The following is a 20931-nucleotide window of genomic DNA, read 5'->3' on the forward strand; positions in this document are numbered from 1 at the left end:
CTTTAATTTTTATTGCTTAGCTGGAACTCAGTACAATTGCAAGGATGGGTTCCTATCCAGTCCTACACCCATGACCATCCTGCATTTCCACCAGCTTTGACAAAATGAAGCTAAGTTGTTCTTTAGTTTTGCAATTACATGAATTCAGCTTAAGAAGAGATTTTGGAATAAAGAGCATTTAATAAAAACACATGCTTGCTGGCAAATTTGGTAGGATCACTGGCAGAAGTAGAGATCTGCAAAACACTTAAAAATACGAATTTTCAGGAAAGAATATTGCCAAGACAACAAGCTGGTCCAAATGCAGAATTCTGGGGGAATTCAGCTGTAAGATGCAACAAAGCATACTGCACAGAGTCTAAACCTTGTCTTTCATCCTGTCCAGCTCCTATCAGCACCAAATTTGATTTCTGAACTGACTGCATCCTTACAGATCACTTTAACAAACTCTACTACCCTTGCCTCCTACAGAAAAGGCAAGTAATGGTTGCATAAACCTGTGAGTCCCTGAGGAGTATGTATAGGCATCACCTACAGGGAATAAAGCAGCAGGGGCAACTACTGTGGTAGGCTGTGAACTTTCTGCAATGGTATTTCTCAGGGTATATCACAAGAAATAGTGGTGTTTGTCCTTTTTCCTACGTTCCTCTCGGCACTTGCTGCTGGCCACTTGCAGAGCATGGGTACCGGCCTCCATGGGTCTTTGCTCTTGCCCAGTGTGCTCAGAGCAGAGGTCCTGATCAACGGAGACCATCCGAGAGGAAAGAAAGTTGCACTGCTGCTCCCCGATCCAGAGGATGAGGGACCCTGGACTCCTTCCCAGAGCCAGATCGCTGCAGATACAAAGGGAGTAATAACAAGACCGAGGACAAGAAGGCTCTTCAGAATGCCCTATTCCGAATTCCCAGAACACTGGATGGACAGGGAGGGAAAAGTCATGTTTGTAAGTGTTTTCAAGATGAGCTGCAAGTTAAATCGGGTGGCTGACAAGAGTAGGAGCAATAACTGTTCTCCTTGCTGAGTGGGACAGCGCTTGCCCAGATGCCTAAGGAGGGCTATGAAAGTTATGAACGCTGCAAAGCCCCGCTGCAAATGCTGAAACTGACACCAGCAGGGCACGGCTAACACGGCGAGAGCTCAGTGGGCAGGGGACTCAGTACAGCCCCAGCTACAACCCAAATAAGGAATGCTGCTTCGACAAGCAGTTTCTGAGTGGATTTCTCAGGGGACCTTATCACGATACAGGAAAGAGTGCCTACTAAATACCAAGTGGATTGCTCCAGGCCCAGTCTAGCCAAATCCTAAAGGAAAAATATGCAATGTTCCCAGGGACAGAGCAAAACCACCCAAACCGCCCTTCAGCCACGTGCCACCGAGATGGTAAGGTGCAATAGGGCCTGGCAGATGAAGCAACGTTATAAGCAGATGAGCAATGTGAGTGCAGAGGAGGAAGATATAAGGATGTAGGCTCCATCCTGAGCCTACATCCTACGTCCTCAGGATGGAGCCTACATCCTACGTCCTTCGGTCAAAAGTCTTGTACTTGGTGGAATAAAACAGAGCCGAGCCTTCGAAGGGAAAGAAGTTGGCAAACAAGTGAGTGAAGAGACACTATTTCACAGGATTCTGACCAGATGATGGAGGGCAAAAAGGTGCAGATAAACATTTCTGAGACCAACTTCGAGATTTTGTCAGCTGAGTCAATATGAATGTGAGAGAAAGACTCCTGGACGACGATCCTTTTCCTTTATTCCTGGGAAATGATGTTAATGCCATGGGATTTAAGGACGGAGACACTTAAGCCAAATGACTGAAGGATGAACTCACTGGCTTCTTCCAAACTCAAGGAGCAACTCCACGGTGATAGCAGCTCCAGATAAAACTCCTGCCGGGGAGTACTGCATACCAGAACTATGCTGGGAGATGGGAAGCTTCTTAAATGAGCACTAGGAGATGAGCCATAGCCCATGTCCGCTCTCTGCATGGGGCACGGGAACATGCCCAGGGCCCCTTGGGGGTAGCTCCCTTTATTTTGGTAAGAGAACTGTGGCAGCTGGAGAAGTTGTATGTGCAGTTTATGAACTTGTTAGGGCTTGTTAGATTTTCTAGGCTATTTAGTGATACACTGCCTCACACGGTCCTAGATCCCTGGAAAACTCCAAGCAAAAGATTCAGCAAAGGGAAGTCTATAAGGGCTGCAGCAATCAAAATGAAGACATTCTTCACACACCTCTTTTCACAGTGTGACAAGAGATGAAATTCATCTAATGACAAAAATAGTCTAAACCTCTCATTTGCTGACGGTCTCCGATCTTGCAGTTAAAATGGGCTGTGAACTCTGCGGGGCTGGGACTGTCCTGTTTGCTTTTGCAGTGGTTGGGATGCCACAGTGAGTCTCAGTGTCTCAAAGCTTGCCAGTATTAAACCTGAATTAAACTAATTACTGCACAATTATTTAGCAGCGAATAAAAAAGATGTTACCATTGAGAAGGAAATAAACCATAGACTGAGCAGCCCAACTCCTGGAAAGCACCGGGGACATCAGTGTCACAAGCTTTGCAAACCACAGCCCTGTTGATCATCTGCCTGCAGAAATGAATACGCTTTCCAACCGGCCAAGCTGGCAACCTTGCTCCAAGCACTTAAACCATAAAATTGCTGGTTTGTGAGATCTCGTCCTCTTACCTGACATCATTACCTCCGTGGGCAAAGGATCCAAAGCAGGCTGTTAAGATCTGGAGGAAGTGGAAAAGTAGATGGACCTGAGACGTGTCTTTCTCTTCCTTATCCTCTTCCACGGGATCAACTGGGGGCCGGTTAGGATCTGTGAGTTCAGAGGCCAACTTCATTTCCACCCCACCTTCCTCCGCCTCAATCTCTGCCTCAGCCACTGCGTTGCAATAGCTGGAGTAGCTGTCATAGCGAACTCGCTTCTTGGAGTAGGAAACAGTGTCGCCCACTAACTTCTCACTGTCCTCTGGAGTTGATGTATCTGCTGCCTTAAAGGAGGAATGCACGGGCATGCCACAGATAGCAGCTGTGTAACAAGTATAACTGTTGTTGCGTCGTAACAGTTTGTAGTTGTTTTCTTGAGCAGGCCTCTCATCAGTGGCCCTGTCCAGGTGTATTTTGTGGAGCAAGTCTTTGTATAAACCTGAGTCCTTGTGCACTGTGTGATAAACATGGCCGTCGCTCCTCATCTGGCCATCAAAGCTGAAGGTGCCATTGGAAACAGGTGATTTCACCGAGGTGTGCGTCATCGAAAATGCCCTTCCTAAAAAGGCAGAGATTTACAGTTTTTATTTCTATGAAATGTAATAGAGAAGCCCCCTCCCTCCCACTTCATGAGACAATAAAACAGCAGCGATCCGAAAGCAAAGGACAAAGAAGGTCAGTTTGCAGTGTTTGCAGTGAATAAGCCAAGATTCAATTCACTGCAAAATAAACTCTCCCATCTTCTGTGCAAAAAGAGCTTTGTTCCAGCGTTGGGTCTCCCCTAGACATTCTGTATGACCTGCAGCAAGTCACTTGGGATTGGCTTGGAATCAAAGGGGATACCTGATGGTTAAATCCTCAGTTTTTTTAAAAAAGTAATTTCTATAAAATTCCTGTCTTGTAAAATAAGCTCTACTTTTTCTGAGGTTTTGTCTACATTGAATAGGCGTAATAAGGATTTTGGGAAAGGTGGTTTACTGTAATTTCATGCTGAATATGAGGTCACCTTTCAAAAGTACCTATGTTTAAGAGACATTTACATAACTTTAAAAAATAACTAAAAAAAACAGAAAGCAAAAAAGTTCGTGTTCTGCAAAAATATTTCCTCAGCTATTACAACATTTTGTATATCTTATTTCTATGAACATGATGATAGTTATTCCCACTGTATACATTTAACGTTAGCGTACACTGTAGGACACATGTCACAGCTAAGGCAATATTTCTGAAGAAACTGTCTTTTTAATTTCCTGACTTCCCGGATTTCCACTGTGCAACATTCAGAATTGGTTTTAGCTATTTTTAAACTGGAAGCACACACTCAAAGGGCTTCATGTCATGACTTATTTGATTTTGTAAGAATCAGTTAAATATCTTACGCATTTATTAACCAAATTACAGGGCTGTGTAGATGTTAGCAAAGTGATATCGAAGTCAGCAGACCACTAAGTGGGGGGGTGCGATCCCAACACATGGGAGAACAAAAAGAGCTTTATGCACACAAGGCTGCTTCTTATAAATATACGTTCAGAAAACAATGCGTGAGATTTTTCTAGTGGACACGCTCCAAACGGTCATACGTTTGTCAACTAAAGTCCAAATCTTTTCATCTCCTGTGGTAGTATGCTAATGATCTTTATGCTGAATTTAACCTTCATACATCAGCAATTTGTGTTCTCTGTATTTTTCCACTGCTTAAAAGGATGGAAACACCATTAAGGATACAAAGTAAAGCAAAAAGGAAAGTAATTTTTGTTTTCAGCTGTTTCTAAAATTGAAATACAGCCAAACAAAATGTAATTGTTTTTAAATCCTCTCTAGAAAATGTCACTTGTAAATGAGCATCTTTCCCAACAAGTGCTGAAGAGGGATTAGAGCTGGAAATCCCAAACACTAACTTACCATTTATGACAGAGACCTACTTGCAGTTAAGAAACCCTATCGAAACACAGAGAAAATAAACCCTCTGTGTTGTCTTCGTTTCTTACCATATGGTACACGTGGATGGTTTCCATTTGCAATAGTATCTGATGCCCCAGCAGCTTCTGTTACTGAGCCAGTAAGGGGAATCGTGCTCTCGTCAGATGCTTTGGCACCAGGAAGCTCTTTAAAGACTGGCGTTTCTTCATCTTGAACTTTATCAAGACTTTCATCTGATATCCTTGACAGTGCAGCATCTTTCTTTAACCGGCCTAAGGAAATAAGAGTACTGTAATTTTAAACCCAACCTATCCGTCTTGCTGCTTATGTTTCCACTGTTCACATGAACAGCATAGATCAACGTGGATACAATAACCTGGCTCTGTTTCATACACTTTATTTATTTCCAACACTTATCTTTACTAAATTAATCTGAGAAAATTCTAGAGCATCTTTGTTTCTTCCTACAAAATTCAGCGAAGTAACTGAAGTAACTGAAGTAACAGGTAACTGAAGTAAAACACCAAGCTGCTCATTTATTAATGAAATCTGAAACTCTTCTCTGCATTTTAAACACTACATTTGTGGAGAGTAACAACAAGCTAAACAAGCAAACAAGCAAAACTGTAAAGCTAAAAGCTGTGATCAGCCCAACTTACTGTAAAGTTAAAGAAGTTACTTAAAGATAATCATTCTGCCAGATTTTTCCTCTTTAATGTTTCCTTAATAAAATATAAAGCAGATTATATTCCAGGATTTATTTTCCTGTTTCTGCTAGACTCGAGAAGAAGTGAGCACTGCAATGGATTGCCTAACAAGGTTCTGAATTTCCACCACTGCAGGTTTTTAAGAGCAGGTTACACAAATACATGAGAAATAGTTTAAGCACATCCTGCCTGTGGGTGGGGACTGGACTAGGTGACCTCTCAAGGGCACTTCCAGCTCTGAAATGAAATATTCCATTACTTTACATCACTCGCATTTCATCAAGCAACTACTTACTTTCTATTTTTCTCTTCATCCAGGGGCACACAAAAATCCAGACTAACACGGCAAATACTAAGGATACGCCAACTGATATTAGAGCAATGGCCCACATTGGCAGTACCAGTCCCAGTACTGTGAAGACAAAGAAATAAAACCCAAGTAAACCGTAAATTAACATGACTTAATTATCTCAGGCAGTAGAAGAGCAGTCTGTTGCAGAAAAGCCTGTGTTCACAGTGTATTCAAAACCAACATGAATGAGCTGATAATTTTTAACATAAATATCAGTTAGTGCAGTATTTAAAGGTCTAGTTGACATGCAAACATTTGCAGGTTTAGTCTTCCAATTCTCTGCACCCCACTGTGACCTTATTTCCGAAGAAGTCAGGGGTAAAACTCTCAAATCGGGGCTGCTAAAACAAGTTTGCAGTGATTTTATACACTAATGCATGTTAAACCATGTTGCCCATTAGGGTAAGTATTTACCTGACCTTAGCTCTGGTCAATAAAGCCTGATGCTTAGCTTAATCTAAGCCATTATCGGCTTATGATAATAGCTTAATGTAGCACTTGAGAGCTGAGGTTTCAGTGCTGCAATGCACAATCGTGTCAATAACTTGTGTTCCTGTAAGTATCCCTCCAACAGAGTTCCTTGTGCTTGTTCAATTAAATGATCAGACCCTTAAGGAAGAAAGAGCTTGGACTCTGATCCTTCGAACCTGTATATGCACACCTATCTTGAAACCTACGTGATTAATTCATCCTTGTGAGTAAATGTTGCCAGGACAGAGGCCTTGGAGAGTAAATACGTATTTCCTGAGTATCAAAAATAGAGTCCCACCTTTTTATTCATGCACTTTAGAGACTGCTAAGCTGAAACAGAAGGGACATTAAGATTCTTATTTCATTTATTTTGCTTAATGAGTCACTGTAGAGTGCCTGACCTACTTCTGCAGTACAACCAATGAGGAAATGTTGGTTATACAGCTGATTTACTGTGAAACATCTCGGATATGTAGCCAATTAGACTTAAGAAAAAGGAATAGTTGAGTTATGTTACCCTCAAATTGGGAACTTCTCAAGCTTTTTATTAATTTCAGTAATGCTATGCTATGAAGTAGAGTCTACTGACTGCATTAATCTAGTACATCTAGTGTGTCAGGTTTTAGAGAAAACAAATTTCTATGCAAAAAAAGGTCACTTTCTAAGCCTGCTTTCTTAATTCAGGGGCATGTTCAGGAGTCTCTCTTCAATTGCCCGGGGCAATTCATTCATGGCTCTGGGGCAATAATCTAATCTAAAGATAACATTTAATGACCAGAGTCTTCAATAAAGTAGTCGAGAACATTGAACATCTTTTTTCTGAACTCTTTTGCTGCAAATGCATGTTTAAATGTACACTGCTTAAGTAAAGTTACATATAAACATATACATGCAAATAAACATAAAATGTGTGAATATAAATATACAAACATAAATATAAAAACGTAAGTTCAAATATAAACACAAATATAAATAAACACAAACATATAAATGCACATAAAATATACAAATATACAAAACCATAAATAAAGTCCTAAAAATTCCATGTATTATTTCCTTCTACTGAGTTGCAATGAAAACACAACACCCAAGAAAGAAGATGCCTTCCATGCAGAAACAGGCTTGGGGCTTCTTGTCATTGAAGGGAAATAAGGAAGTAAATTTAATTAATAGGCTCTGCGCCAGATCTGCCAGAACAGTGACTCTGCTGATTTCAGTGGAGCTATAGCGTTAGACTGAGCGCAAGCAGCCTACCTGCTCTTACTGCCTGCTCTGAACCTTCCCTCCTTGATGCACGTATCTGGAATGCCTTTGAGAGCTCAACACATGCTCGGATTTATGAAGCCGAAGCTGGCAGCTCAGTATTTCCCCTTCCTCTAGAGAGGGATTTTTTTTGTAGCTGTGCTCTTCTCCACTAACCGGAGTGATCAGGAGGGAGTCACAAAAACACATACACAAATAGAAGCATGTAGGGAGGTGTATGATTTACTCTTGCCCTCGTTAACTCCTAATGTAGGAGATAACCGTGCGGTGTCGACAGCTACCTGACAGCACGCTGGCAGAGCATCACTGCGGGAAGCCTCCCTCCCTTGCCTCCCACGGACGGTTCACTCACCTGGTGCTCCCGTGTACATGATGGAAAACACATTAATAGCTATGGTAGCAGCATAAAACACTGGAAGTGCGCGGAGACCGTTGGGCACAGGGTCTTCCTGCATAGAAATCAGGGAAAAAAGGAAACATTAGCTGGATTTTCCACCAGATTAACATCGGCATGAACCGCCATGAGGAAAACACGTGCTCCCAACTCAGTGCCAGGCAGGTGGAGCTTTTGTGTGGATGGTGAGGAAAGGATGGTGACCTGTCTGGTTACACCCGAATCCACAATGCTGGTCCTGCCAAGCACCAGCACTCTGGGAAAGCTTGACATTGTTAATGGGAACCAGGGAGACAGGCTGTACTTTCAGGTCAGCTGCAGACCTGCTGGGTGACCTGGGGGCAGGTTTCTTTCTGCGAGTGTTTTCATACCTATCTTGTCTCCAAGATGAGGAGTCCCTTTCACTCGGCATGACTGAAGGGTGCAGAGCAGGACAGGGCTTTGATATTTTTGGGGCAGGGCTACAAGCATCAGTGCAACGTGTCCATCGCAAAATCTTATTTCTAACCTCTCAGTTTCAACTGAGACAGCCTGGCACTTTCCACCAGCTAACAGAAGTCTTTGAAATATTAAGTGGCTGGCCATATTAAACAGGTAACATACATAAAGCAAGCGTGCAATGTTTAGCACGCCGCTGTGTCTGCTGCCCGCCGCAGTCTCCTGCCCTCGGTGCTCACAAGGGAAGGCTCAGCTGACGGCGCAGCGGAAACACACCATGCGAGCCATGGAAAAAGCCTTTGTGAGGAGGCTGCTTTGGCCTTTTGAGGGGGCTCCGCGTGTTTGCAAAGAGCCTGGCGAAGCTAAGGGCTGGCTAATGTGGTTTTGTTTCTTGCTGCCATGAGCTATAAAAGGGAGCCGAGAAAAGGCTGTGGCCACCCTACGCTATGCCCCGGTCCCGACGCGTGATGCAGCACGGGCTGTATCCGCAGGGCCAGCTGCTATTCACAGACACCCCCAACAAGGGCATGAACCCCTACACCAGGCCACGGACTCGCAAGCTAAAAAGCTGCTCTTTTATGCACGCACACAGTGCAAGTTGCTACCTGCTTATGCCAAAGCTCTACAGATCTTACTACTTTGTGAATGGCACAGATGGCAGTCAGAAGACAATTTCCTTAGCTTGAACTTTTTCTGCCTCTTGAATGCTTAAATGTGTGGCTTTTATACTAGAGTTCATGTGATTTTGGTGACTAATTTCTTAATTTGTTAGGTTTTGAATGCAATAGAGGAACTCTTCCTCGTCCTTTATGCCACTTGAGTAATTTTACATTCAAAGCTGAGTCTGATCAAATTTATCATCTGCTTTTATCGCTGACATGTATTTACATCAGAAATAAAGAATGATGAAGCTGAGGTTACAGGTGGTGTTATTTAAAGCAAAAGAATTAATCCCTCATCTATTTAAGTTCCCTGTATAACTGCTAATATAGTGTCCCTTATTTAAGGTCATTGTCATGCGCTGCACTCCCCATTTTAGCAAGTTGAATGGTGTGAGAGAAATGGAAAGAGCAGATAAAAGTGTTCTGGTTTCCAGTTCATGCTGGGAGGCAGGCAAATCGTCTTCCACACTGGAAATATATGGACTGATGTTACCTCAAAGCTGCCACTTTTGACTGAGGTCACTAAAACCCATCGATTCAGGTTTCTTGAGAATCTAGGAAATACGCAGATGCCCATCTTCTAATGTCTGATGTGCTAGAAAACCAAAGCTTAAAATTTCACAACTATGAAATACCAATTAGAGTATCTCCAAGGGAGGACTGTTCTGTTTAAATAACAGTCAGGATGGCTATCACGAGGCTAAGTCAATACCAACAGGTTTGTACTAATACAGAAGCAATCTCAATGCACCATCCTTTAATCGAACAGAATATACAATATTAATTACCACGTAGCGCCTTCTAAGCCTCAAATACTTGTCAGATTACTTACTCTGAGCTTTCAGAACTGCTAAGAGCAAGTACGGTTCCAGTGAGTATTAAAAAAAAAAATTACTGGTCTCCTGTCCAAAAAGCAAGCCACAAACTTTCAAGTCTGGAAATGCCAGCACTCACATGGGAGGAAAGAACACAAGCTTCATACCTAGCACTCTTTATAATAGTGAGATTTCTTTACCTTGTTTAAAATGAAGAATCTAATCAGCACAAAGAGGACTCCAGACATCAAGCCAGATAGCAGTGGGGAAATAAACCAAGAGGCAACTGTGTTGAAGAAAAGAAAGAATGAAACATGAAATAAACAGTATTCTTGCATAGTAGTTAAATAAGTAGTTAATAAGCAATAAAATTAAAACAGTTCTTGTACAACTGGTATGAATGCTCTGTATGTTTACTTACAACTGGTGCAACTCAATGTCCACTGACACTCGTGAAAGTCAAAGTAATACTAGGCACTATTAGAAACGTCAGCCAAAGCATTTCCCAATAATTTTGCAAGTTTAGCAATCAAATTAATCAGGAAAGTTTCTTGTAGTTTGATGCAGAGTGGACCAAGAAAGCCCTGTAATTTCCTAATCACCATGAACACGAATGTTGCAAACAAGTGGAAAGTAACTGCATCTAGCAGGATGCCATGCTGCTCGCAGGGTAAAAGTCTCGATTTCCAAAATGCCATAGAAGCATCAACTGTAATGAATAATGCACGCACATTTTTTGCAGGCCAGATTTGCAAGTGTCTAGGACTGATTTAACTTAAGTAGGTGGTAAAACTCCCACTGATTTCAATAAAACCAGATTAGGGCAGCGCTCTGGAAATCTCATCCAGAGTGATTTATTGTTTGCGGCATGGTTAACAGATTGATTCTGCTGTCATTGCAAACTATCCTCTACTTTTGACAGAATTAAAAAAAATATGCATTGCTCCAACTTCTCTAAAGCTCAATTGTATTTCCGTGCCTTCAGCATCAAATCCCTTTAATACAGGGTTTAGGCTGCGACTCGGGTTACAAGGCTTCCAAAACAATAATGAAAACTCCTTCACATCCCTGCTTGGCTGTCCTGATCTTGGCAGTGGGAGGCTGTGAGTTAAACATGTGCTCTATGCCCAGCTTTCGCCTCCCTGAAGCTGGTGGGTGGAGAAACATGACTGTGGGCATTCACATGATGGCTAGCATTGTTGAGAGCAAGAATGAGGTGGTATCAGCTGCCACGAAAAAAATCAGAAGAGGAGGAATGTCACCTTGAAGCATGTCTCTGAGGGACAATGTCTCCTCAGCTTGCTGCTGGGGAAGTGCAACTTGCATCTTACCCCTTTCTCCACTGGAGACACACTGCAGCCCTTAATGAACACGGCATCAGTGCATCTTCTGAATGACAGGATTGGGGTGGAAAATAATTTAAGGAGGGAGTGCTATCAGCACGAAGCAGATTTCTGGGAATGTTTTCTGCAGGCACTGCACACTATTTCACATACCCTCATGCATAAAAGGAAACAGCACTTACCAATCTTGACAAGCTGCATCCACTGGACTCCCTGTGTGCCAATTGCCACCAGAGAAAATCCAATCGTAGCACCTACGATGCAATGGGTCCCTGATATTGGGAGTTTCAAGAACGATGCAATCAGCTGCCAAACAGCAGAACCTAGAAAAAACCCCAACCATATGGTATAAACAACAACAGTTACAATAATGTCATGCAGAAAATTCTTTGCCATGTACCCACATTCTTTTGCAAGCGCTGCCTACACTCCACACGCACAACAGAGATCTCCTAAAGAGAGTTTTGTTCCTGTTCTGTCTCTAAAAGCAGATACTAAGACAGTTTAATAGCAGCTTTAAATGCTGCATCTTACTTATGACTTTTTATTACTAACAGCTCTCTACATTGCACAACAGTTCCGGGGTTTTTTTTGAAGGCTTTCAGTATTTACAGCCTGTCTGATTAAATACTCAAACTGCTCCCTGTCTGCACCAAGCTTAGAAACCCTCATTCTTGAGAGCTGGATGTGGAAGCCTCCAAGTGATCAGTGTGAGGAGGCATCCACCGTTTCACTAGTGAACCACCCATGCTCCTAAATTCAGCTGCTACCAGAGAAAGGTTCAAATTGCGGGGCAGGGAGTTTTTATGCCTCTTCTCAGTGACACGGGGTTGTCCGGAGTCCTCTATAGGAAAAATGGACTGAGGAGGGAATAAGGACTCTCTCACTGCCTTCATTTGCAGCTCATTGCGGCACTGGAGAAATTCAGAACTGCAGAAAAGGCTTATCTTAGTCATGGAGTAGCCAAAGATACCCTTGGCATAAGGAAATAAGATCCCCTAACTAACTAAGCGATGGTAGCTAATGGTCTATAAAGTAAATGCGATGTCTGGTGTCCCAATAGACGTCCCAAGGAAGGATGTTTGCCAAGAGTGCAGGAAAAAAAAAAAGACCCCAAGCACCAGAGAGGATGCCTTGTATTTGTTTTCAGTCCCAACTTTTGGTAGTTAGATCAGACCACAGTTGGCCACCAAGCTCTCAACACGCAGCTCCATGCTCCAACTCATTTTCACATTGCAAGGACCCAGGTTCCCTGCTCCTCTTCCAGTGGTGCTAACCTCAGGACACCAAAATCATTTTGGCAGTGACACAAGCTTTCTGTGGATCTTGCCTAATATTAGAGAATTCTTAGAAAGATCTCTTCATCTTAAGACTTCATGGCCTTAAGACTAAATCTTCATGTGCTAAGAGGCCCCAATGGCTGCGATCAAACTGCCATGAGAGATCTCATATTTTCTGGCTCGTGCCACCTCTCTTAACAGATCTGCAGCAGACACAGGTGATAAAGCAAGGTCACTGAACATATGCTGTTACTCAAAATCTCGGCCTCCATTCTCAATTCCAACATGAGAGGATGGTTTGATGGTCTTGAAACAGAGCCATCTGCAAATGGTGATTTGCTGGCATCATACACAGCAACATTTGGAAGTCAACCAGTTTGTAAAACTCATCTCTCCTGGGGTACTATCCCAAAACAACTATTACTCCTATTGCTATTGGAAATTCTAGATCAAACAAGGAACACCTGCTCTTTAATTTTTTGGCCTCTCTTCCCCTGTACTAAAATAAAAATAAATACATTTTGAAACCTTTAACGTGAACTTACAGACCAGCAAGTGGAAGTGAGGTGAAAGAGAAAACAGATGGTAACATCTGTAAAGAGCCAAATAAACAGATAAGCCAGCCATAGATATGCAATTACAAAATACTCAGTCTAAAAAATAGGGAAAACGTAACCAAGCCACAGCTGCACTACAAATGTGTAGTGAGGGCTGGGTTTTTTGTTGGGGGGGAAATAGAGGGAATATGGCACTATTTCTTATTTAATCAACTTGACCTTGAAAACAAACAGGAAAGTAAGAGGGAAAGAGGTGGAGGACTGATGGATGGTCTGAGAAGGACAATGCGTGGTCTAAAGAAGTTTAAGGGAGCACATTAAGGAACAGAAGAAAATACAAATCAAGCCAGAGCAGGACTTTCCTCTGGGGCTTACAATGCCTTAACTACCTACATCAAAGCTTTCACTCCTCTTTAATATAAAATGCATGTTCCCAATTTTTATCCTTGCAAAACTAACCTAGGAAGCAAGGAGGCTCACTAGATCTGTCTCAGGGTCCCAAATTCAGACTCTTCAGGCCTGCTGACACCGTGGCCACACACCCTTTCCCCCCTGTTGCTATCTCCTAAAGAAAGAGGGTTGGCTGCAGGCTGCCCTGACCAAGAGGTGCCAGCACCGGCTTTCGGCTCAGGGTGTGTTTCATGCTCCCCTGCTGCTGAAGGCACCACATCCATTCTCCTGAGGCTCTGGTGCTGTGTGCCAGCCGCGAGCTCCCATCGAGTACCACGCCACCTGCAAGACTGGGTTAGTACTTCGCTTTGCTAATCCTGGCTGGGATGTCCTCTCTGTCGGTGGCATCTCCTCGGCTGCACCAACTGCTGACTTCAGCTCCCACCAGGATCACGAGAACAACACTCGGGCAATTCCTGACAATAACCTGACAATTAGTTAATGCTAGGGAAGTACTACAATTTACTCTCAAGAGCAACAGTCCCTAACTTCCCAACTGCCCAACAAACAACATTTTAATACACTACAAATGATTACAAAATGTTACATTTTAAAATTTTAATCCCATTGCTCCCTGCTTCCTTTTCTCTTAGGAGAGAAGGTTGCCCTGAAAATCAACATCTGCTGTTTGCTGCAAGCATCAAAGGATCTTCCACCAACATCTGGAAAGAGGATACAGTGACTTTTGGTCTCTCCCAGACTGTTGAGTCGTTTAAGCCTCATCGAAATTCAGAAGCTAAGTCCATTTGCAAAAATATGATCATGAGGCATGAGAGAATGGTGGGGAAAATGCAGAGCAAAAACAGAAAGAGGAAAAGAAAACATACAGGAAAGCTCAGAGAAAACAGAGAAAAAAACATCATACATCCAGACAAAAGCTGGAGATGGATTTGAGGGAAAAAAAATTGAAATCTGCGGTTTGTAACTTGGGATTAATTCTGAGATTTAAAATGTGGAATTTCTTCTTAATGCCCTTACTGGAGGAAGGGAATGCAACTGGTCATGAAGTTCACACAGGCTTATGTAAATATGCATGCAAATAAGTTGTTTTCTTTGAGCTTCTGGCCAGTTGCCTCTGCAGGGGGCATCTGAGCCTTAAAACTTTGCCCAGCCAGGATCAGGATGCCAGAAATAGATACAGAAAAGGGAAAGGACCCTTCCTTCAACAGGGACCTTGAGTATCAAGAACGTGAAGGTCAGAAGATGCAGTTCACTTACATTTCAGACAGCGTATGCTGCTCCTGGGCACACACCCATGGGAAATGATGGAGCTATCTCAGGAAGCAGAAGGCTAAATTATGCAAGTGAAGAGGTACTAAGAAGCCACCCTGCAGCTTGAGGGAAAGACCAGAAATCTGCAGCTGACCTTGCAAGGCAATGGGAAAGAGGAACTGATGGGGGGTGCCCAAGAGCATTTGATGTGGTTTAAGTTGGCAGCCTCACAGAGGGACAATTTAGGGAAGCGGCTGCGGTCCCAGCAGCGATTTCTCGCTAACCAACCCCTCGTCCCCTTGGGCAGGGGAAGGTGGCCAACCTTCAGGAGTCTCAGGAGCAGCGAAAGCCCATGGGAACCACCTCCCCGCTCTCAAGCGCACAAAGCTACCTCAGACAAGTCCAGAAATTGGCCCTTGATGTCCATTTTTTATGCATTAAAATTTTAAAAAAAGCAAAATCTTCCCATTTCCCCAAAGAAATGGGAAAATAACCGCATGTAGTAGACCTCTGCATGGATTCATGTAGTAGACCTCTGCATGGATTCTCCTACCTCACGTTCAGGTCCTGCCTGAAAACTGTGGGAAGGTTAGAGGGGGTAGGTAGACATAATATTTAGGTTAGGTTTAAGGAGGTTTAAGGAATAAAATCTTTGAGTGGAGCATCCCTTTCAAACAGAGGACTCTGTGACGCTCATATAAATCACGTCACCCTGTCGTGGGATGCCATGGACCTGTCAGACTGAAGAAGTGGTGGTGGGATGGGCAGGCTGGCCCCTTGCCGGGGCTGCCTCTCCCACAGTGAAAGGGTTTCCTTCCTGCTGTCTCCTGCCCTTTAAAAGCAGGTTTGCTATTGATCCTTGAGGGAGCTCTCCAAAAGCTCACAAAGCCTCTTGCATATAAACAAAGAGTAAATATGGTGGCTTAATGTTACTTACCTCAGAATACGCTATTTGTTCTAAACGGAGAACAAAAGCATGTGGAGCAGACTCTAAGGTATGCTGAACTGCTGTCAGTTTGAGTCAGAAAAATTAAAAAGACCTTAAATGTGTGACCATCTGTCTTCACTGCTCCTTTAGTTTTGCCATGGGCAAGGGTGAAGTATATGATTAATTGCAATCACTCAGCTAGACAATCAGTTTAAGCAAATATGTTTGGATTTTCTGCAATTTTTTTAAAACAATTTAGGTAATTCCTTCTCATACGTATTCATTGCAAACTGTTATTTCTGTAGGATCACAAATGTACAGTCACAAATGCTATGCTTACATATTTTCCATTTACCACCATAAAAACCTCCAAAATAATTTTTCAGTACCCTAAGAATACATATATATGATCCATTATGTTAAACATTTTTTTCTTCTATTAGTTAAATGGCTGAACCACAAAAAATGTACATGATTAGAAGCATTTAAAAAACATAGGAGATGATTAAAAAAGGAATACAGGCCCTTGCATTCACACAAAACCAGATGTGCAAATCCAGAAGGTGGGAAGACTTAATTAACAATATGCACAACGAACAGATGACAAATACACAATGAATGTTACTTGGAATAGGAAAGTATTACTTACCAACCATTGCACTCACTTCTCCTGCCATCAGCAGTGGGACAGTGTTGTTGTACAGGTTAACATCAATTATACCTTTCCGAATTGTTTCTCCTACTTTTGCTCCCAGTAATACTGAGCCAGTGGTTTCAAAAACTGAAGCCAAAATGCAAGCCTGGCGTAAAGTAACAACACCAGAGCCCACAGCCGTTCCGAAAGAATTTGCAACATCATTTGCACCAACCGAAAAGGCTAAAATAAAAGCAATGATAAAACCCACAATGACCATCCACAGGTACTCATCCATTGCCATCTTTCCCCAAAGCGTAGATTAGCTTCCCCTTTGCAAATAGTTAATAGTCAAGGCTGGAGGGCACCGCAACGGATTTGGAAAGCAGATTTCTTGTAAACAATGAGTTCTCTCTGGAAAGTGCTGGGTAGTGTTAGAATGTGAAGAAACTGCTAACTGCTGATTTTCAAACTACTATAAATACTGTTCATTTGGCTGCCTTCGGTCAGCAGTGAAACACATTCCATATTTTGCTCCCAAACCGGTACAACTGCGATGTTCTGTCCTGCAACAGAAAAAAAAGAAGAAAAAAAAAGACAAAATTAAAAAAAAAAAAAGGGAATACTCAGCCGAGCCCGTAACAATGCGCGTTTTCAGAAGTAAACAGATGATTTAAACCCACTAATGGGGTCCTACCTCAGCATGTGACTGTTCTAATGATAAAGCAATTCAGAAAAGGTTAAAATTAGGTCACCACCAAAGCAATATGTTTCTTGCAATATCACTGACCAAGAAAATCTTTTGAGCAATTTAAAAGGATTTAGAAATGTTGAGGTTTTGTTTGTGTTGAATTTACCAAACAGCACGATAAGCCCTCTTTCTAGAAGGAGGATTCTTCTTGGCTTTTTGCACCCAGTGAATATAAGACATGTAGAATATATAGACCATACCATACAGCCTGATTCCCAGCTGATGTATATCACCTAGCTCCACCGACCTCAGCAGAGCTCTCCACATATTATCAGCTGCAACCAGGGATGCACTCCTCTGAAAAATGATTTTATCTATGTGTCTGTCTAGGAAACGCCACTGAAAATACTCTGAAGAACATTAATATTCATCTATTGCTGTTATCACATCCCATGCAGTAAGAATACAATTTTCTTACAGCTTCTCAGTCACTGAAACAGCACAATAATCGCAATATTCCCATGTATCCCTACAGATCTAGAGAAGTCTATAAAAAAAGTTTAACTAAAAAGTTGAGCTCTTTGCTCTTTCCTATAGATGATTACCAATTACTAACAGTTATTATATTCAAACCATTGTTATAGATATCTTTTTGTATTTATTTTGATAGTTTCAGTTTTATGATCGCATTATCTTAATTAGTCCTTAATTAGTCTAATCTGAAAAAAGAGTGAGCTCTTTCAAACCAAAAAATGGACAGAGAGAAGGGGACTTTAAAAAATAAAACCTTCACCATCCAAAAGACTGCTAAGCAGAGTGATAAGGCCAACACTGATGTCAAGATGGTCGAAAGCTAGAAGCAAATTTGCCCAAACCATCTGCCTCTTCTGAGGGTTGCTTCTCTTCTGCTAGCAGCCACCATGAAGACATCCCATGCCACCCTCTGCTTTCCTATCCATGCTGTTCAGCTCCAGAAAAGTGCCATTTTGGAGGGGACAAGGGGTTAAAATGAACATTTAGCAGCAAATATCCATCAGCCAACTCCACATGTTTTAAGAAGCATTTCAAGAGATCAGGAGACATCAGATGAAAAGCCCCGACCCCAGCTCCTGCTCTCTCCTAGTTTCCCCATATTCGCTTCAGTCTCATACAATATACCCACATCCACAGTTTCAAGACCATAGTTAATTTATTTCAATGACCCCAATGCAATGTAGGCCCTGCAGCAGCAAGGAGGAAGGGTCTCTGAAACCTCTGAAATAATAGCAAAATTAAAAACTATAAGAGATTTTGCATATTCCTGAGATGCTGGATTCTTGAGAATAACCAACAGGAAAATACTACATCTATACCTGTTTCCTAGAAAACCCTTAAGCTGATGTCAAGGATTGATTCTTTCTCTAAATACACATATTCAGCAGAAAAGATGTCCCTCTTTCTTTCTCCAGGCTCCAAACTGGCTGAACAACTGTTGCTCCAGTCTTTTCCAGACATGGAGCAGACATCAATCCTTGAATGCCTTACACTCTAAAATAACATCTCAGAAGGTCTTAACGGCTAAAAACATTTGTATAAGGATTTTTATACTATGAGATAACATGAGAAAACAAAGCACCAATGCATTTTTGATGTTTGAAGACTTGTTGCCTTTTTATAATTCATGAGCACTAGCTCACTGAGTGGAAAAGGACTTGACAGAGACAGAAAAGGCTAATGATATTTGGAAGAAACAATTAGAGTTAGTACTTGTTTGCCTGTGAAGGAAAACAAGACGACAAAATTCCGTTAAATTCATTTAAAAAATTCTATTATGTATATCAGATTTTTGCTAGGAGATGAAGTGCTGGACTAGGGTCCTTCCTTGATCCTGGAGGTTAATGATTAAATTCTTCATCCTGCATGGGCTTACACAGTACCTTTGCCAAGTTAGCCTCAGTGCCCCAGTTTCCTCTCCTGAAAATGGGCAAAGCTGACTGAGATCCATGCATGCATCCACAGACGCTGTGATTATATGAGACCCGTTTCCTTCAGACCCGCAAGACGAAAGCACACCCTTATTCCCAACAGAGATCTGTCTTTTCTCCACTTATCAACCAACCTACCAATTTACTGCAGTGACCAAATCTCTGGGATAAGGAAGATCAGGGGGATTGTGACATTCCCCCACCGCATCAGAGTTCACGGGACAATGTATGCCAAATCGGGCTCCTCCAGCCACAGCAAGTTCCTGCAGCTTCCAAAATAAACCACTAAGTCACAAGGTTGCCTTTATTAGCTTCCCTGGGAGGAGAGGGGGAAGAACTCCAGATGGTCCCAAAGAAATTAAGACTTCAAGTGTGTGCATGTGTGCTCCTAAAACTCCTCGTGAAGGCCAAAGAGTCTCCCAAAGTCTGTCAGCGGGGCTCTTGGCAAAGGGCTTGGAGAGGCAGCTACATAATCTCCCTCCCTGTGAAATAGGATATGCAGCCTTGGGAGAAAAGGATGTCTTAAGTAAGAAGTCACCCCTCCTGTCATTTTATGCAAGGTGACGGTTCAAAAAAGAACTTCCTCCAAAACTTGGGAGGCTCAACTTGATGTCCACTGCGTTTGCCCAGGAGATAAAGCACAGCAATGGCCAAGCCTTGTCTTTAACAAGATGAAAATCAAAAGGAAAGGAGGAAAGGGAATAAGCACACGTCTAAAAATTAACATGCAGGCAGCGTTTGAATGGCTAGGTGTTACTACTTTCAACCTTAAATAACTGTAAGAGATGTTAAATGTTTAAAGAAAGAAACAGAAAGAAAAATAAAAAGAAAAAGGGCACATCTCCACTGAGAAAGTTTTCAGAAATGCGAAATATCCTGCAAAGTAGGCCAGTGACTAAATACAGGCTAAATCTTGTAGCATGCTTCTTTCTGGAGCCCAAAATACATCTGGCATGCTCAGACACGCTGAGCTATGCCCCTCATCACCTAACCTAACCAAGAGCCTGTGGTATTTCATGTTGTTACTGGGATGAAAAAGAAACTGGAAAAAACACCGTACAGTAGGGAATGGCAGATCTGCTCTCTGCATGACAGCTGGAAGTCACTAGCCTGGTTCTCTCCTGTGCTCATTTATATTCCATCAACATGCCTCTATGCATGCCAAATGCAATTCAACCTGACCTGCTAGATGCAGGAAATCCTCCCATTTACCTGTGGGACCAATACCACCTCTCTGCCAAGGCCTCCACAGTTGGGTGCACTACACTACTGCACTAGACTCTGGGTGGAAAAGTTCATTTTCCTATTTACGCTTTGGATAACTCTTCCTGAACCAGCGCAGCCCGCACTGCAGTGGTCGTGCTGCAAACTCACCCTTGGGAATTAGCAGGGCAGAGGAACTGCGTTAGCATCGGGGAGCTGCAGGACCTGAAGCTGGAGCGTGCATCTCTGATGGCTGCTAGAGCGACGGGAAAGGCGTACAGATGAAATTTCAAGTTGTAAGAAGCTAATTCTGCATTAAGGCAAGATTTTTAGCTAATACGTTTTCTTACGATCCATAATTAGAGTATCATACATAGGAGGTCTGAGTTGAAGCTTTTAACTCTTTAAGTGGACTTAGAAACTTACAGAACTTGCACCTCAGTGAGAAAAATTTGATTTTTGGAAATGCTAAGCACGTCCCTCTGCCTCACTGGCAGATGATCCAGACACCCCCCTCGGACTTTATTTTGTTGCTAGCTAAACATCTTGTTATAATTCTGTCAACACAAAGTGCTAGTTCTTCCCTAAGGGAGAGATGAAAAAAAACCTAGGTAAGGAAGCACCTTGATTCATGCAGAATGATAAGTGAATCCTCAGGAAAAAGTCAGGATCTCCCAGTAACCACGAGATCATTTTAGGACATGTTTATATACGGACATTTACTAAGACAGCTCTTCCAGAAACTATTCACAGTATACTTCTAAGCCTAGACAAGTTTTTAGTGAAAAAAATAATGCAAAATTTGAAAAACAAAGTTGTCATTTGTTGGTTTTTTTGCCAAACAAATTGCTGCTAAAGAGAACGCAGAAACATCTAACAACAGGGACGAACAGTTAAATAAAAGTTCAGGACAAAGTTCAAAGTCTAGGGAA

The 20931-nt window shown here is 42.3% G+C and overlaps 1 protein-coding gene across 2 annotated transcripts in view; it reads right to left on the minus strand.

Annotated features, from left to right (window-relative positions):
- The window catches only part of SLC20A2 (solute carrier family 20 member 2), a 58885-nt gene that overhangs the window by 16841 nt on the left and 21113 nt on the right, over positions 1–20931 (minus strand). For both annotated transcript variants that reach the window (XM_072863307.1, XM_072863308.1), the window contains exons 2-8: positions 16157–16707; positions 11263–11403; positions 9938–10023; positions 7781–7877; positions 5638–5754; positions 4704–4907; positions 2686–3274 (exon numbers count right to left, since the gene is read on the minus strand). In XM_072863307.1, coding sequence (XP_072719408.1) covers positions 2686–3274; positions 4704–4907; positions 5638–5754; positions 7781–7877; positions 9938–10023; positions 11263–11403; positions 16157–16445 — 1523 coding nt within the window. In that variant the 5' untranslated portion in view covers positions 16446–16707. The remainder of the gene's footprint in view (positions 1–2685; positions 3275–4703; positions 4908–5637; positions 5755–7780; positions 7878–9937; positions 10024–11262; positions 11404–16156; positions 16708–20931) is intronic.

This window comes from Ciconia boyciana, chromosome 5 (assembly GCF_034638445.1).
Source record: "Ciconia boyciana chromosome 5, ASM3463844v1, whole genome shotgun sequence".
NCBI classification, from domain to species: Eukaryota; Metazoa; Chordata; class Aves; order Ciconiiformes; family Ciconiidae; genus Ciconia; species Ciconia boyciana.